At 46.7% G+C, this 19,049-nt stretch overlaps 1 protein-coding gene across 6 annotated transcripts in view; it reads left to right on the forward strand.

The window, feature by feature from the left end:
• The window catches only part of LOC149355542 (valine--tRNA ligase, mitochondrial-like), a 64,262-nt gene that overhangs the window by 21,246 nt on the left and 23,967 nt on the right, over window positions 1–19,049 (forward strand). For all 6 annotated transcript variants that reach the window (XM_089583881.1, XM_089583877.1, XM_089583878.1 and 3 more), the window contains exons 6-10: window positions 2,840–2,921; window positions 8,358–8,477; window positions 8,867–8,975; window positions 11,574–11,747; window positions 17,095–17,219. In XM_089583881.1, coding sequence (XP_089440007.1) covers window positions 2,840–2,921; window positions 8,358–8,477; window positions 8,867–8,975; window positions 11,574–11,747; window positions 17,095–17,219 — 610 coding nt within the window. The remainder of the gene's footprint in view (window positions 1–2,839; window positions 2,922–8,357; window positions 8,478–8,866; window positions 8,976–11,573; window positions 11,748–17,094; window positions 17,220–19,049) is intronic.

Below are 19,049 nucleotides of genomic sequence, written 5' to 3' on the forward strand. Positions count from 1 at the left end.
TCCACAGTGCTGTTCCGCGTCATATCAAAGTTTATCGCCGTTTGGTCGGCATTCCCAGTCTGTTAGAGCAGGAACTTCTCCTCCCAGATACGTATCACAAAACGATGAAAGTCGCACACTTTGTCCTCACAGTCCGCCAGCAGCCGCTGAAGTAGCGTCGTACGCCTTCTTAGGCATAGCCCGTTCCGACGCATGAAACGAGTTGTCCAACCACTGCTGGCTTTAAATTCGAGAACAGGAATGCCGTGACTCCTTGCAGTGGCCCGTGTGTGGTTCTGAATGAGCTCGTGAGATACAGCACATCCTTCGTTGCGCAGCCTCTTCACGTAGATCAGCACTTCTTCCTCCACGTGAGGGAACTTCTTTTGTTTGGGCCTTCGAAATGCGCGCCAATCTTTTCCGGTAGCCCTCAGTTCATCCTCTTGTTTACACCAGTAGCGCACACGCACCGGCTCGACATTGAAGTGTCGCCCGGTCGCGCGGTTGGCATACTCCAAGGCGTGCTCCACGACTTTTATCTTGAAACCCTTCATGTAGCTGGCGTAACGACCCATCAGCACAACGCACAAGTCAAAGCACACCGACCACTCACATGCAGCTCCAGCAATATGGCGGGTGGCTGACATCCAAATGCATTGTCTTTACTTCGTTTTGCTGCCGCTGTGCACAAACGGCGCTATGAGCAAGGTTTTGTTTTGCGTTTGACAGATGGCGCTAAGCAACCAAATCATCATCATCCTTGGCAAAAGAGCGCGGTTGCCCAGTTTCGTTTCTGCTTCACCTGCGCTCGTGTCTCCGGTGTTTCTCTCGCATTAGACAATAATAATCATGCGGTTATGGGAAAGGAAAGATGTGGCAATTGCCACTCTCACTAGGAGAAGAAGAGCTGTAGTGAAGGGCTCCAGAGTACTGAGCTACCCCGCCGGCATATCTTGCATTAAAAGAAGCTGGCTGCATCATGTCGCAATCTGTCGACTTTGTTATCGTCAGCAGTGCCGGCCTTTCGCGCTGAGATAACGCGAGCATGCTCCAATATGGCCGTGAAGATTGGCACGCAGCTTTTACGCGAGAAAAAAAAAAATCTAATTTTTTCAAGGCGAAAAGTAGAGGGTGGCTGGGGGGGTGGGGGGTTCATTATGCGAGTGGGTTCATTACGCGAGTGTAGACGGTATATGGGAAACGAAACAAATTACCTACACTGTTCATCTTAACTGAGGGGAGGGTTGATCTTAAGTGAGTTCGTCTTAACAGGAGTCTACTGTCCATCCATCCATCTGTCCATCCATCCATTCATATCCATCACCAACAAAAGTTTGCATTTCACAAGTTGTCTCACCCACATTCGTGTCACTGGTGTTTAGTATCTTTTGAATCAAAAAGATCTTTGCTGTATCAAGACGTGATCTTACGATTTTATTCTAGTCTTTGGGGGAAGCCAATCACAGTGAGATAAAGCTAACATGCTGAACACCAGCCCTGAAGGTCAGATGCTCATTATTTTTTAAGCAACGTTAAAAAAATAAATAAATTGTCAGTGACAAAATGGTAGTTAAGACTAATTAGTTTTCAAAATTGCAAGTGATATGAGAGAACTTTCGATTAGAAAGCTGTGCACTGTCAACAAAGCACAAATGGCATAACTTTTGTTGCTCCAATTTTATTTCAAAAGCATAGTCGTCACTGTGAAGATAGCATGCATAATACAAAATGCCTATGGCAGGAGTGTGTGTTCTGATTATGCTTTGCCTGGAAATGATCATTTTCTGGCTGATAACACGGTGTACCCAAGTTGGCACAGTTGCAGTTGCTGTCAGTGTGTTCCATCATCATGTTCACCTCCTTCAGAGTGTAGAGAACATGTTTAGAGTAGGGTTATTTCTGAAGAATTTTTGACATTTTTGTTTCCTTTTGTGCTCCACCAACCTCCCCAGCTTTCCGTCCTTGTATAGACAGTTGCACCCTTGGTGCACACTGCATTGGGTATCCTATGGGCACAGCCAGAAAACGAGCAGTTGATTTGCTCCGGTTGCTGACCAGAATTGAGCCAAAAATGGTGCACGTAAATGAGTAGCTATGGAAAGGAAAATGATAGGTGTAACTTTAAGAGATTGGAACCAGGCGGAGTGGGTGAGGGAACAAACGCGGGTTAATGACATCCGAGTCGAAATCAAGAGGAAGAAGTGGTCTTGGGCAGGGCATGTAATGGGAAGGTAAAATAACTGATGGTCATTAAGGGTAATGGAGTGGATTCCAAGAGAAGGCAAGCGTAGCAGGGGGTGGCAGAAAGTTAGGTGGGCGGATGAGATTGAAAAGTTTGAGGGGATACGGTGGCCGCTGCTGGCAAAGGACAGGGTTAATTGGAGAGACATGGGAAAGGCCTTTGCTCTGCAGTGGGCATAATCAGGCTGCTGCTGTTGATGATGATGACGATGAATGAAATGAGCACTACAGGAAGTGCGTTTGACATTTTTGAGAATATTGGATTGGGGCAGCGATACATACATTGCATACATTGCTTACATACATAGCTTCATACATTGCATACATTGCTCAGCATACATTGCTTCAGCTGTTGTCACATTTGGACCACAGAAGGGAGTAAGGGTCAGAGAGCGATAACGCAAAAGGGAATAATGGGCAGAGCATGATAATGTGACCACTGCTGAGCTGTTCCTGAGCCTTGCGATTGCTGGCTGTGCATTCTAGTGTCTGTCATCTCCACTGAGAATTCTGTGTAACAGGGGATCGTCTGCCTTGACTGTTTGGTGCTTATCATAAACAGAGTGAGTCTGCAGGGACTGCGTCCACACTGGGTGTTAAATCTTCCATTACTGTGCAGGAAAGAGGCCAACATTCTCAGGCAGCTGAAAAGGCTGGGGGCATCCCTCGATTACTCACGCTACACGTTTACAATGGATGAGGTGAGCCAGTTTTATCTTTTTGCATTGCTGATGTTTTTGGCGCGGTATTCATTTGTTTATGAAGGTAGTAGCTATTTAGTGTTCGGGGCATTCATGTTGCAGTCCTATGATTTATTGCAAAGAGAGTGTTTGCTGAAACCAAGTAAGTAGCCAACCAGTTTTTTGACCTGCAATAATTCGCACTTGCACAATATTTCGGACTTTGCTGAGGAACTGTCGTGCGCCTCATAGCAACATGTGCATTTTCACGACTGGTATTTCAGACTTTGTGGAGTCCAAAAGTTTGATTTTTCTGACTAAAATAGATGCCAACAATACTGTGTAGATCGTTATTCAACCAAAAGTTCGTAATTTTTGCCTACTATAGATGAGAGCGAGCATCACTGTCACAGCTGTGGTGCACTAGAACTGGGAAGTGTGTCGCCCACGGGCGGAGAGCGGGCCACTTCACCGATGAAAACTCAGGGTGGTATGAGAGGGTGCTGCGTGCAAGAGGAGTGCTGTGAGCTCGGAGCAGACAGCTTGGCGGGCTGCCTCCGTGGCCGCAATTTGTGTGCAATTTGTCATCACAGCGCAGTATTTGCCGTGGTTACGATGGCACTAGTTTTAAAATTTTGCTGCTTAGGTACCATAAGCTTCACCTAATATATCGCACTGTGGCGGTTTGCGCCTAATGATTGTAGTTCTCTAGAAGTGTGGCTGGTGATAGCAAAGAAAAAGTGTGCACAGGAAAACAGCTATGACCAGCGTAGTAATATTGAATGCGGTTAAGCTGCAGTGAAATAGCAGCAATTTTCTGAATGTATCGTGGGAATTTGATTTCTCGCACGTTTATGTAAGCTCCATTATTATGATTCGTAGTTGGGTTATTGAATGTGCAGTTTTAAATGGGCTTTGCAGGTAGGGCAGCCTGCGCGGAAATGTGTCTGCGTAATTTGTACACTTTGCATACTGACAGAGCTGTGGAGAAAGCACTTGGAGAAAGGAAGTAAACCAAGGGTGTTGGACGCCTTGTTTCACGTTACTCAGGCCTTTAGGAGAGAGGGAGCTGCACTTCAGCCCACGTAAAGCTGTGCCTCTCTCCCCGGGTTTTCTAGTTGGTTCTAGAACCTTCCATTATCGGTCGCTGCGTTGCCCAAGCCAAAGGGCAGGGGGGTGGGGAGGGTCTGTGTAGTGGGGCGTGGCTGCGTCTGTCTTCAAGTGCATTTGAGAAAGGTCTATTCAGTCTCTTCCTTTGGCTCGCACGCCAAAAATGGTTAGCTGTAATCACGGTGGCCTTCCTGGAGCCAACGCAGAAAATAGCATGGGACGAAGATGACACAAAGGACGCTGACTGGTACTGATGACAACAACACACTCTACAATGCAACATGCCTACTACATGCAATTAACTACCAGGGCATCTGCTGTAAAGGGTGTTCCATATGAGATAATGGTGGTTGGTTAATGAGTGCAATTGTGCAGATAAGTTCTGGGATGTATAGTCTTGCGATAATCCGTATATTGTCACGTTGGTGTTAAGCGGCCGAGGGTCAACAGCGCCGTAGTCCTGGACACGTGCTTCCACGGCACTTCTTTCACAACACACTTCTTTCTCTTCTTGATTGGCACTTTTGTCTGCACGAGCGCTGGCGTCATTAGCCACCCTGCTCCGAAAGCACCGACCCGATGCTGAAACGAAAGCAAGGGGCATTGAGAGGAGTTGGGGTGCCCTTGCGTAGTAGGGCTTCAGGCGAGTTGTTGAATCTCGTGAGGGACGACTTCACAATTCAGGGCTCCAAGGCGTTGCACAATTCAGTAAGGATCGAAATAGCGGCTCAAGAGCTTTTCACTCAGTCCGCGTCGTCGTACTGGGGACCAAACCCAGACAAGATCACCTGAATTCAACATGCTGCCTCTGTAGGTTGTAGCGTTGCGCGTCCTGGCCCTGTTGGTCCTGAATTCGAAGCCATGCGAGTTGGCAGGCAGCTTTGGTGCGTTGTAAGAAGGATGCAACGTCGTCATTGCATTGCGGGTTCTTGACATGAGGCAGCATGGCATCGAGTGTTGTCGTCACCTGACGTCCATAAAGAAGGCTAAACTGTGTCATTTTGGTGGCTTTCTGTACGGCTGTATTGTACGCGAACGTGACGTAGGGCAGGACGTTGTCTTTATGTTCCACGTTCACGTACATTGAAAGCATGTCTGCAAGCGTCTTGTTTAGACGTTCCGTCAGTCCGTTAGTTTGGGGATGATAAGAAGTCGTTCTACAGTGACTGGTGTGACTGAAAACTAGAATATGGTGCAGTAGCTCAGAGGGAAAGGCAACCCCTCTTTCAGTAATCAAAACTTGTGGAGCACCATGACATAAGACGATTTGATGAACAGAGAACTTGGGCTACTTCGATGGCGGTGCTACTTTGAAGAGACGCTGTCTCTGAAAAATGCATGAGGTAATCAGTGGCTACTATATTATCTACCTTTCTCTGGAGCCTGATGTAGGGAAGGGTCCGAGCAAGTCCATGCCGACTTGTTGAAACACTTGCGAAGGCGGCTCAATGGGCTTGAGGTATCTGGCTGGCTTCACGGGTGGAACCTGGTGGTGCTGCCAATCCCGGCAAGTGCGAACGTAATGTGCAACGTCAGGACCCAGGCGAGGCCAGTAGTACTTGTCTTGAATTCTGGCTTGGGCTCTGGTAACACCAAGATGGCCAGAAGCTGGCTCATCTTGGCAGGCGTGAAGAATTTCGTTGCTTAGGGTCACAGGGACAGCCAGCAAGTATTACCTAGTGTTGGCAACGAAATTCTTCTTGAAGAGAACACTGTTGCATATGCAGAGAGACGACAAAGTGCGCTTGAAGGCTTTATGAACTCTCCTGCTGGCACCTTCAAGATAACGAATGACGTCGCGGAGATCGGGGTCGGTGCGTTGATGCTCGGCGAAATCGTTTGTATGTTTCGCATTCAAGAGTAGTTCATCGTCATCAGCAGCATCGTCCGGAGCTGATTGCACGGTAACTCTAGATAAGTGTCGGCGTCTCGCAACATCACTTTGGCTTTTGTGCACTTAGAGATCACTGCAAGGCCTGCTCGCTTTGGGAAACGATATCATGGGACAGAGAAGTGGCATGCCCGTGGGTTATGAATGGTGCCTGTCTTCCCGTTCAAACACAGTACACCGAAAATATTTTTATGGTGAGTCATAAAAAGAGTGTTTAACATCACAGCTCCAGCTGAAAAGAACTGTGGGAAGAGACAGTGCTGTCCATGTCTCCTCACTTGTGGTTCAGTTTGGTTGCATCTTTCTCAAAGTCTGATCGTCCTGTTGCGCAAGGTTGTACAGAGGCATTCAGTTGAAATGTCATTCACATCGGCAGGGCACTGAAAAGATGTTCGATACTTGCAGATGCCTTTGAAACATGGGCTTACATATCCTCCTTGTGTAAACAAAACTGTGCTAGCAGATATTGCTCTGGGTTAGCAAATTTTAGGGCGGACTGCATGAAGTAGCTTTTTTTAATTATTGTGGCCAATGCAGCTGCACTACATGGCAGCTCAGGGGACCACATGCAGTCTCACTGGCTTTTGGCTTTGCTGTCTTCTCACTCGCATAATAGCAGCTATCCTCCAAGCAAACAGCCTTCATCAGCAGCACCACCTTTGTACTTTATGTTTGAAAGATAGCTACGGTGACGGACACGCAAAATGAGTTTTAACAGGTGATCACACAGAAACTCTGTGACGAAAACACCAGGGCTGATGGACAATTAAAAACTTGTACGCTGAACATGAAAAGACAGATGCCGTTGATTCGAAGTCTTCGGGGCTGTGATAACTGTTTGAATTAATCGGGTTTTTGCATCAACCAAACATGGCAAAAAATTAGGACCCAGCTGAAATACTATTTTGTTGTGGGGACGTGCTACCCTTTGCTGGGTGAATTTTTGATTACTACATACTGCCTCGTAAAAGCCTACCCCCCCCCCCCCCCCCCCCCCCCTCCCTATTTGTAGCCCTTGCTGGCAAAAGAAAAAAAAAAGTTTACTTCGAATATAAGTTTATGCATTCAACCCCTCCCCCTCTCGCTTTGTGCCTCTGCTGCACCCTGTTTTGTCGTGGCACACCTGCAACTCAATTCAATAAACACATAATGATGCGATCACAGGGACAGCAGTTTATTTATTTATTTATTAAGGCGGAAGCCCTTAATGCCCCATCGTTGTAAGCAGGAGTTGTCGACAGAAATGTCACGCTTTTTATTTCAAGATACCCCTAAAGGCCCTCTTCACGGGGGTTTTACATAGGGGGTGGTAAAAATTCGAACATGAATATAAAAGGAACATCTAACATGAGTAACAGAGCAAAAAAAAACAAAAAAACAAGAGAAATAATTAGCAGCCAGTTGAGGTCAAGATCAAGCAAACAATGCTCCACCCTGCCTTCTATACTCGTGTGACCCAGTTGTCTAGCAGCAAAAAAAAAAAAAACTGCAAATGGTCCTGTAGTTTCAGTTTCCAGCAGTTGCATGCCTTGGAGATTATCGGAGTTTACTCTTGTGCCAGTTACCACTCGTTCGAGGAAGCAACTGTCAGCATGAACGAATTTACGTTTTTTTTTTTTATGCCTGAAGCACCATGATGCATCCTTGTGGGAAATGGTGCCAGCCCAGGGCACTTACTACCTGCCGTTCATCCAGAACTGCCTTGGACACTGCAGATAGGTCAGCTACACGTATAGGTCAACGCCCCCCCCCCCCCCCCAGTTTCGGATGGTTGTTTTTCTGAAGAAAGGTCGACGGCACTTAGGAGATGCCGGTAACCTAATCCACTAACCACTGCACACCACTGAAGGAAACAGCTCAAGGCAGTGTTGCACGCAGGCTACCTTTCGCGGCAAAAGCACTGGCGCGCTTGTGCTGGGATTACTGGGGCTGGGGTGCTTCACATACCAAGCATTGGCATTTGATCGGCATCGCTTTGCGGCGTAACCTTGCGGCTCACAGGGGCCGTTGCTTCACCGGTTTGGGGCCACAGTGGGATCTGGTTTTTCCGCATAGCATCCCAGATCTTTGAATTAACTGGGCTTGTGCGGGCCACCGCCTCGAATTAGCCAGTCTAATTTGCCTGAGAAGTTACAGGACTGCAGAAGTTCTTCGAATTATCCAGGATTTCAAATTAACCTTCTTGGAATTATCAAGGTCTTACTGTGGTTCATTTGCCCGGACCTTGCTTTAGTGGCAATTCTTGATGCTACCATCTCAAGTGCTGACTGCTAAAGAGTCAGCACAACTGCCATGTAAGCAGAGCAGAGGAATATAGCAGCGAACCTCCCGAGCTTTGCCTCCTTTTGTGTGTGCTCCAGTACTTCTGGCTTGACAAGCTGCAAGCCGGCGAGGCACTTGAAACAGTGTGGGTTTCTCATAAGCACGTGCCTTTTGTCTGTTTGGAAATGGCGCAGCCCATGAGTGAAGCAGTTACAGAGGCCTTTGTACGACTCTTCGATGCGGGCCTTATCTACCGGGATAAGAAGATGGTTAACTGGTGCTACTGGTTGCAATCGGCTATCTCAGACAGTGAGGTGAGCCCTTGTGCTGACATGGCATTGTTCTAATGTTGTGGTTCACGAATGCCAGCCCCTGGTGCTCGTGAAGGCTCTTATTGGCCTTTACTAAACGCTGTGTATTGATGCCTCAACAGGGGCTAGTATATTTCAGAAGCAATTCATTCGAGCAGTTTGTTGAGTCGAATAATGTGTGGATGAACTGCCAAGAGAAGCATTCTTCATTTTGTGTTCAAGCAAAAGCAGTTGAATTCAATCTCATTTGCTCACACATGTCCTTTTTCCATCATAAATCTGCTTCCCTATGTTGACCAAGAACCGTGCTATAGTGAATCCGATGGTGATAGCAAGGTAGCCATGTGACAGTTCCGCCTGACTGTATCTACCTGTCACCCTTGCTTGTTCAGGTCAAGCATGTCTCCGTGTCACCAGGAGAGAAGTTGAAGCTGCCTGGATCTGACGTTGGTGTTGAAGTTGGCATCCTCGACCGGGTTGCCTTTCCTGTTGATAGCACCGGTGGGCATCTTTTGTACTCGCAAGTCTGGCTGGTTGAATTCCACTTTGGCTTGGAATTATTGATGGAGGACTGTATTTAAAGTGCAGTTATTTTATTGTCGTTTTTGCTGAGAATGTTTCAGATTTTCAGAATCCAATAAATCAGAGCTGCATGTTATTTCGGACTTTACTGAGGAATTATCAGGCGCCTTGTAGGAACATGTACGTATTCACAACCAATATTTTAGACCCTGTGGAGTCCAAAAGTTGGATTTTCTGGATTACAATAGACGCCAGCAATGCTGTGGAGATTGTTTTTTTTTTTTTGACAAAAAGTTCATTTTTTAATCCGTTAAAAACGCGAGCAGGCACCGCCGTCATAAACAACTGGCCCTTTGCGGCACCATCTTGAATTTAAAAGGACGCAGTTGGACAGACTGACTTGGATAGGTTTGGCTGTTCTTACCTCATTATTGCCACACACGTTAATGGCGCGCTCTTTGCGCTGTTGGGTGATCTACAAAGAAGAGTGTGTGATTGCATTGAAAACGACATAATGGCAGCGTCTGCCGTGGCTTAGATGCCGCTGCCCGTGGTGCGGGGCAAATGGGGGGCTGGGGCGGTGCAGCTATAGAGGCTCACTTCATCTCGCTTCTTCCAGTGGGTTCTCTTTCTCGGTCTTCGTGATCATCGTTGCCCCCTCAAGCACTGTTCTTGTGGCACATAGAGCGGCGTGGCATAGGGCATGCACTGCGTTCATGGCATGACCCACTGCCGCGTTGCACAGTCTGGTATTGGTGACGTCAGGTGGTGCGAACGTGACGAAAGCTTGATCTGGCTTGAATGCAGTCTAATATTATCGCTTGGAAATGAAACGTTGGAAACGCCAAAGTTCGTGCTCTTTTCATCTAAGTGATTTTTGTTAAGTTCAGTAAATTTTCCGACTGTTCGATTATTAGGACCATTTCTCAAATCCCACTGAGTCCGAAAAATCAGTTAGCTACTGCAAACACTGTCATCCACTGCGTATGTAATTGGGCTTCAAGCATACTACACACACCACTTCTGGCCTTGTGCGACGTCGTTGAGCTGATGATATTCCTGCAGGCACAGCTTTGTAGGTGAGGTCTCCGGAAAATCCTGCATAGATTTAATTATTAGCATAGCACTTGAGCATTTGGTGTCATATCTTTGCAGGTAGTGGCATAGATAATCGATATGCTGCCGGCCTTTGATGCATGTGTGGATTAGTTTAACATCTTTTCAACGTTGAAGGAAGGTTGTCATATCGAAGTTGTGAAGTGCAGTGTGTGCTGGTGCGCTTCTCATATAAGTGAGACATCCACCTTCGTTGTTAGGGGCTTCGCAATGCATTCTACAGCAGTGCGTTGGTCCTTGAGACATAGAATCTGAGAAAGGTGGTCCTTTTCTCTTTAGCTGGAACACCATTCGTGACAAGACATGGTCGCACGTGTTTCATGTGAACATGCCACTGTTTGCCTTCTCGTGTGAAGGCCTCTATGCAGCCGAGCGTCGATGCCTCGGCACCCTCATTGCCAATTTGTTGCGATTATGATAAAAGAAAAATGTGGACGTCAAGTGGACAACACAGCTGCTTCAACAAACCACGAATTCATTCTCTCGCGCACTATCTCCAGCTGTGTGGCCAATTCTTGATTGCCAAAATCTACTTCGTGCGTTCCTTTAGATGGCCATACATAGCTTGGTTCAGGGATTTAGCAAAGTCTGACCACTGTATTTTAAAGGTCTTCATTGATATAAGTGCCTTACCACTTGAAAATTTTGTCTGCTTTAATGAAATCCTCTTCCAAAATACATGATAGTGCTGCAGAACCTCGATGATATGATTCTGGTTGTTACAAATTTCGGCGCAACACAAATTTGTAAAATTCCCTGGCCATAGTGCGTTATGCACAATAAATTTGGATGTTTCAGACACTTTCCTGCCCCACTGGGGATGATTTAAATGCACGAGCTCCAAGTGCACCCTCTATCAGTGAGTGGCGGTGTGCGGCTCGCACATCACCGACGTGCAATCACCACTCGCTTGGTACGCTGTCCTGTGCATCGGCGATGCCGTGATTGCCAGTTGTGCAGTACGCACTGCGAGCAGTAAGTGGCAACTGCACAACGCCAACATCGCGAATGAGTGGTGGCATGTGGTCGTAAATAAATCCCTTCAACCGAGAACATATCTGCATAAATGCCTTTGCTGTACTTGTGCATACGGATTTTGTTCATTTTGGATGACACAAAGTTGGAATGATACTAATATTTTTTGCAGCTCTGCGCGATTTGTGTCATCAAGATTCGACTGTGGGCGAGATTTGTGTTATCAGGATTCTACTTTCAAAGCAGTGCATTGAAAGCAGTGCTTTGTAAGTGTTGTTTCGCATCTTACGGGCGTCCTGCTTGCCTTGTGTCAGCTACACACTTGTAAAACTTCTGTGCAACACGTGGCAAGGAATGATGTGTGGTCGCAACAGATGAGGGAGGGAGAGCTGCAGCAAAAGTGTTTCTTTTTTAGCACTTTTAAGGTGATCGCAATTTTCGCTGTGCAAGAAATGAACGAAAGCTGTCGCTTTTTGTGTGTGGCAGAGATCGAGGTTGCAACCACTCGTTTGGAGACGATGCTTGCTGACACAGCATTGGCCGTCCACCCTGGAGACGCCCGCCATGCCCACCTCATAGGTCGCCGAGCCAAGCATCCAATCACAGGCCGAGAGCTGCCCATTGTGGCGGCCGTGCAGGTGGACCCCATGTTTGGGACTGGTGAGACTGGCTGTGCTTTTCAGCTCGAACTTGTGAGGTGAGGGCCGCCACACGAAGAGCCGCGTTAGCAATGTTTGTGCCTGCATGTGCAGTACTGTTGTGTATTAAAGCTTAATCCCACCTGCAAACCATGCCATGCTAACACAGAAAAGATCACTGCACTTGATCATTCAAAACCTTACTTTTTTATTCATTTCTAGAGCTTGCGCACTCACAGCGGCTCCTCTTTTACCTAAGAGTGTACAGAATGATTGAAGCAGAAGCCAGTCGAGAAAACAGGCACACACAGAGACTGGACTAACTATTTTGCTTTCTTTAAGAAATGCATCTCCCAGCAAGGCAAACAGATAATGCAGAGAACAACCAACAGCAGCAGAAAAACTGGCAATGATAGTTGGTAAATAGAAGCTTACAGTAAATGTATCGCCTGCCGTCTAAAACACTGAAACCTTTTACTTTGGGCAGAGTGCAGACATGCTGATGCACTCATTCACAGACGTTCACATCCTTTCTACCCCTTCCTCTTTCAAGAATGCTAACACTACTAAACAGCAAACAGTGCTAAACAGTTGTCATCGTTGAAATGTACTGGCAGGAGTAGTGTCATTTCGCGCATACCCGGCATCGTTGCTGTGAGTGGTTGGATGCCTCCGGGAATGTGGGAAGGAGTAAAGGGGACAGGGCAGAGGGGTAGAGAGGAGCAAAGGGGGAGCGAGGACATGTGGGGAGAAGGAATTGCATAGAGAAGGGGGGAGTGGAGAGGGGGCCAGTGACCCTGCCACCAGCTGCACGGGTTGGGTTTCGCGCAGTTTTGACAATTTTTCGCAATTCCGTCATGCTGTGCTGCATTCCCACTGTCGGGAATATCAAAGCAGAACTGCTGCAAAGTACCGTATTTTCGCGATTCTAAGCACTCCCCCGAATCTAAGCACCGCCGCTATTTTTGGAAAAAAATTTCTGAAAAAAACTTTGCATGCGAATCTAAGCACCCCCTTTTTTGCGTGGAAGAGAGCGTTGCCAAGGCCGCCAAGTGCACTTGCTCTCTTTTTCGTCGAGCCTGTGCAGTCGGAGTCCCGAGGACACGCGGCCTGCGCGTTGTTGTTGTTGTGACTGAGAGAAGGATGAAAAGGAAATTGCACAGGCCTGCCTACTGGCTCGAGCCATGCCACCACCGCTGCCAAGTGCAGATAGAGGAAAGTTAAAAGATCAGAGGAAAGATGAAGAGAAAAGATAAGATGCGCGTCGCAGCAAAAAAACAGATAAGCGGGCGAGGCCGCGCTCGCCGAAGCGAGGACAGCGGCCTCCACGGTGCTTTTTGTGTTGCTGCGTTCCGTTCCGACACTACAAGACAGATGGCGGCACAGAACTGTCTGCAGCTATTTTTCTTTTGAATGTTTCCTAAATAAAATGTTTTTTTCTCGCGCCCGTTTCATCGAGATTTCGCCGTGAAAAGAGGGGCCCGGGGGGGGGGTTCAATTTAGATTTTTCAAATCTAAGCACCCCCTCTCACTTTGGGCATCGCGATCGTGAAAAAAAAGGGGGTGCTTAGAATCGAGTAAATACAGCCTTCGGAAGTAAATACAGAGTAAATACGGCGATAAGGCCTTCACCAGCCTCCTCCATAGGTGGGACATGGTAGCTGTGGAACGTCACAAGCAGTGGCATCCATGCAAAGGAGGCTTCACCACACAAAGAGCAGCTCATGATAAGCACACATGTGCGCCGGAACAGAAAGAAAAGAGGCCAGGACGTGCCAGTCAGTGCCTGAAGCAGTGCGCAGCTAGCTAGGCATGGCTCGCTGATATGCGGCCGATAGCCACTATCACCGTGGGCTGGTAACGAAGCTCAAGAAACGAAGCTACGTGGCAATGGGGCGCCTCTGATCACTTGAGTACCGATCGAACATTAACACAGCCCCCCCCTCCCACTTTGGACCACGTCCGAGTTAACTGCTTGGAGAGGCCGCATTTTCAGCTCATGAGGTGCCGCAAACCTGACGTGTTCGACCTCCCCTGCCACTTTTTCATGCGCCGGAAGCGTTGGATCAAGACAAAAAGTTTGAATTAAGCAAAGCTGTGGTACAAATTAATTGGCTTTAAAATGCGGTGGAAATATAGCCAGCCTACCCAAAATTTTGAAATTTGTTTGATTTAACCAAAGTGCAAATTATCCGAGTTTGAATTATCGCGAGTCTACTGTACTTCACTTTGCAGGCTGTCACAGTTGGCGCATCAGCAGACTTGGTCTCTCCTCACTGTATCAGTTGACAGCATGAGGTGAAAGCACATGCGGACTGAGAAAAGGCAGCTTACTCTAAATCCCTGCTTTCAGTACAGTCAAGCCCACTTATAACAATATTCAAGTGCCATGGAAATACCATTGTTATAACCAATAATTCTTATAACAGGGTTGAGCCGAAAAAAATAAAAGATGACAAACTTTAGAGCATTTATTGACAGGAAGGACCTGGAGGGATTTGATTGTTCTAATGCCTGTAAAAGCTTGTTAATTCGAACTTCAGGAAACCGGAACAATGTTCACTGATGACCAAAGCACCGCCATCACTGCGCCACCAGGAGCTTCGTGCATCTCCACGTCACAGGAATCATTCTTATGGGAAATTCAAGAAGCATGCAGAACTAAGGCTGTGGTGAAAGCTGACAAGAGAAAAAAACCGGCGCTGGCTGCATGCACGCGCACTGCACACTGATTTGGGGTGTGCGTAGCCAATGCAGCAATGCAGCAGCTCTCCTGACGTGATGACGCCTGCCTCTTTTGCTATCGTGGCGTTGCTGCGCCAGCTTAGTCCATTGGTCGGCCCCACACGTGCACGCTTTTGTGTTGTAAGCATGGCTTTGATGGTGTGGTTGTAGCATTGCCTTGTTTTTTTTTTCTATAATGGTTGACACTCAATTACCAGATTTAATTGTTATAACCAATAATGTGCCTTGACAGCATTGCTATAAGCAGTTTATTTTACCATAGAACACATGGCAAAGCTGATGGTGCCATGACTGACCATTGTTATATCCGATATATTGTTATAACCAGTATTGTTATAAGTGGACTTGACTGTATTAGCAAGTTTGACTGTTCTCAGTGCTACTCAAATCCCGCAGTGTTGGGCATGGCAACAGCGGTTTTGATTTTGATGTTGCCTCTGCAACAGCTCTAGTGAGCTGTGAAGTTGACGCTGATGGTTTCACCCTCGTCTGTGGCTGAGCTATTGAGGTTCACATAGTTTCGACTGAGCAGGCTGTGCTGCAGGTGTGTGGCTAGGTTTTCTCTCGGTTGGCCCGCATTAGGGAGCACTTCTATGAACAGCAGTGAGGAGAACGGCTTTGTGGTTTAGGGAGGCACTTCCATGCTGCGAGACTAGAAAAGGCTGTCATGTCGTACACACCAGGAAGGCAGGCAGGCCCACAGTGAACTGTTTATTGAATAAGCTTACACAAAGAAACGAAGAAACTCAGTGGCAGCTACAGCAATACGTACGCTTGGTAGCATAACTGCAATCTGAATGCTTGGGTCCTCGGGCAAGGGCCAAGAACAGTCCATTGTGTCACAATCACCCACACATGATTTTAGTCCCTCACAAACACTCTGCCACAACTTGTGAACATGCATAGCAAAAATCATTGGACCACATGGCAAACTGAAAATGGCAAACGTGTTTGCTGGCGGCAATGAAGAAAAGACATGGATTCTATAATCATGCATTGAGCTTTGCAGCGGTACTTTCAGTGGCCAGTGTAGGGGCAGTGAGCAAGCCAAGTGTCATGCATGCTGCCAATTTTCAAGATTTTGATGTGACAGCGATTGTGAGATTTTATGTCTTGCATCTGTCACGGAAGTCGCTGATTGGTCGAGAGAGCTCACGTGACCTTGTGACATCATCAAAACCTGCCCACCCTGGCACTGCACATCATGCGATTTTGCATCCTGCGTTGGTCACAAAGGTTGCTGATTGGTCGCGAGGGTTATGATGTCGCAAGTTCACGTGACCACAGCGCAAGAAGTCAAAACTGAAAACAAGGGGGGAGCGCACAGCCAGGGAAAGGCAACACAAGTAGGCTCGAATAGGTTTTTGGCTGGCACACTCAGTTATGATTTTGTGTGTGCAAATTGAGATACAGTGACAGTGACCGCATTGTGTATGTGGTGAAAGAACTGACACAGACACTAAAAAATGTTCCATCGACGTTGATTCTAATGCTGTCGCATTCCACTCTTGAGGTGACTAGGCGTCCTCATAATTTTTTTTCCAAACTGTGCAGTCTTATAGGTCCACAATCATGACAGTGTTCTTGCATTTTTGAGTGCGGTGATTGGTTTTATTGTAAGTTCTGGTGCAAAGCAAGCTTGTGAGATGGTTGGTATCCGCTTTGGAGTTCTATTTTTTTTTTTTTGTAGCTGTTCGGCAGTGTTCTGTCCAGCGTTCATATTTAACTTCAGCTGACATTCCGCTATTAACGCTTAATGTACCTGTGTCATATTTGTGCGAGCATAAGCAGACCAAAGTGTAGGTCCACTGCCCACTTTCGGGACTCTCAGAAAAGGAGAAAGTCTCTGCACGTAATAATTTCAGTTGTATATGTGTGAAGGGGTGTCGCACACACGAAGAAAAAGAGAGATTTTTTAGGTGTGCAGTGCAATCTGCTTATAACGATATTGAGAAGACAGGAAAATCGAAACGTTATAGCTGATTATCGTTGTATCTGGACCGGCAAAAAAAAAGCAAAAAAAACACCTACGTATAAGTGATATGTTGTTATGTCTCGTATCGTTATAAGTAGATTACACTGTATTGAGTGTGCACTTTGCAGTGCAATGGAATCTGAATGATACGATCTTGGTTGATACAAATTATTAAACTTACCTGGCGAGAGTGTATTGTGTACAATGTGCAGAAAAATTTGGATTTTTCAAATACTCTCCCACGCCACTGCGCATGATACGAATGTGCGAATCGCGACCTCACCCTCGAGCTCCAAGCGCTTCCTTTACATTGGCGATGCTAGAGTCGCCAGTCATGTGGTACACACTGCAAGCAGTGAACAGTGGCACACTGCCATGAATAAACCTAGCCAGGCAAAAAAAAAAATGTGTGTGTAAATGCATGTCCCATGCTTCTGCATGCAGATTTTGTTCATTTTAGATGCTAGGAATATTTTTCGTGATCCCGTGAGATTCATATAATCAGAATTCTTCTGTAGTGTGGTAATCGAGTGCTCGGTGTGAGTGTGACCTGGTCATGTGGCTGTGTGTAGCAGTGCTTTAATGAGTTGTTGCTACACTTGCAAGGGAATGTGGCTTCTGATAGCTTGCCACTTGCTATTGTCCCCAGGGGCCATGAAAGTGATGCCTGGCTACAGCAAGGTGGACTATGCCATCTCCAAGGAGCACTCCCTTTCTGTTCTGGAGTGCTTTGACGATGAGGGCAGGGTCATTGAAGGCTACGACGCATTCACAGTGAGTGACTGCTACACCATCCTAAGCCGAGCGTTTCCACGCTGCAGCTCATTTCTGTCTCAGTTCCATTTATGGAAATTAGCTCTCTAATGCTCCGATTCAACAGTATGCAAACATTTAGCTGTCATGGGTTCCTGGCTTGCTCAGGGCATGTTCAGGGACCTCTGACACGAGATACCCTTTGCTTAGTATGCATGCCCCTAGTAGTGTTCTATCCTGTGCTGAGCAGAAGATTAGGGGGGCACTTTAGCTCCGCCTTTAAGGGGGGAGGCTACCCTTGAGCATCAACTTTTTATTTCTTGAGATATCTGGATGAAATTTTCAGGGTAAGCTTGTAGCACAAACATTTGAAGAACTACCATGTTTCATGGAGCTGTGCCCACTGGTTCTCAAGTTACATGAGTATATCAAGGTGGTTTACATGGGTTCCTTAGGACATGCCTGGAGAATTTGCAAAATGTGCTGGCACTTTGAAATTCAGCATAGTCATTCCTGGATAGGTACCCCCAGGGCAAGACAAGGCCCTTTTTCTAAATTTCGTTGCTGAAAAATTTTAGCACAGCCCTGAACTTTGTGTTACTTCGTAGACCTGTACTAACCAAATTTTAATTGTTTATTACAAACTCCAGAGACAATATCTTAAAAAACGGGCTTGTCTTGCCCTCGGAAATTTATTCAGGTATGGTGCAAAAGAAACCCCATGAAATTCTGACAAGTGGTTCCTAAGATATGGCTTTCCCTAGCAGCCACACCAGGCAAAATATTGATTCTGAGAAAATGGCCTTAGAAGATTGAGAGAACACCAACTTTTTTGTTTCTTGAGATATCTTGATGAAATTTTCAGGGTAGGCTCACAGCATGAACACATGAAGAATTACCAAGTTTCATAGAGTTGTGCCGCTGGTTCTCAAGTTACAGGAGTATATCGAGGTGGTTCACACGGGTTCTTTGGGACAGGCCAGGAGAATTTGCTGAATGTGTTGGCACTATGAAGTTAATTTATGATAATTCCTGGATAGGTGCCTCAGGCAACAAGGCCCTTCAAAATTTTTTTGGTAAAAAATTTTAGCACAGCACTGAATTTAATTACTACTTAGACATGCACTAATTAACCAAATTTTATTTATCAACAATTCCAAACACAATATCTTCAATAAATAGGCTTTTCTTGCCCCCCCAAAATTATGTGTAGGTTAAAAAGAAAACCACACGGAAATCTGATGAGTGGTTTCTGAGATATGCTGGGATGAACAGCCATACAAGGAAAAAAATAAATAATTCAGAGAAAATGGCCCTCGAAAGTTGAGACATTTCCGGGTCTAAAACGATCCTGCTGAATAGCTGGAGCTGTCTCCGTGCTTTCTTTTTTTTTCTACCTCTGAGTTGCCACTTTATTCGTTTCCTCAGCCTTGCCCATGCGCAGGGCATTTTTCTCTGCCGCTGACCGACCCGTACATATCTGAAATGCTGGAAGTGTCGATGTAGTCGTCGGCAGCGCGCGTTGCCATGTGGATGGACCTCATAGACTGCGTCCGTGCACCGAACGCGTGTCGCGTCTTGAATTTCGTTGTAGGCATCCTGACCGACCACGCAACTATCAACAAGCTGCACAACACAGTTCAAAGGGCACGGCGACAGACTGTAAAGACGGCGATCACAAAAATGGCGAAAGGCAAACACGCCGCACAAAGGAGAGCGAGCAGCCGGAGCAGACGACGCACAGGGGGCAGCCGGCAGAGACCATCGCGTCAGTGCGCGCAGCAGCCAATAGCAGCCGCCTGCTCCCCCGCGTTCTTAAGGAGCGCGCGCTTGGTCCAATCGTAGCCTCCG

The sequence above is a fragment of the Amblyomma mixtum genome, chromosome 3 (genome assembly GCF_055824585.1).
Source record: "Amblyomma mixtum isolate Tamu chromosome 3, ASM5582458v1, whole genome shotgun sequence".
NCBI lineage: Eukaryota > Metazoa > Arthropoda > Arachnida > Ixodida > Ixodidae > Amblyomma > Amblyomma mixtum.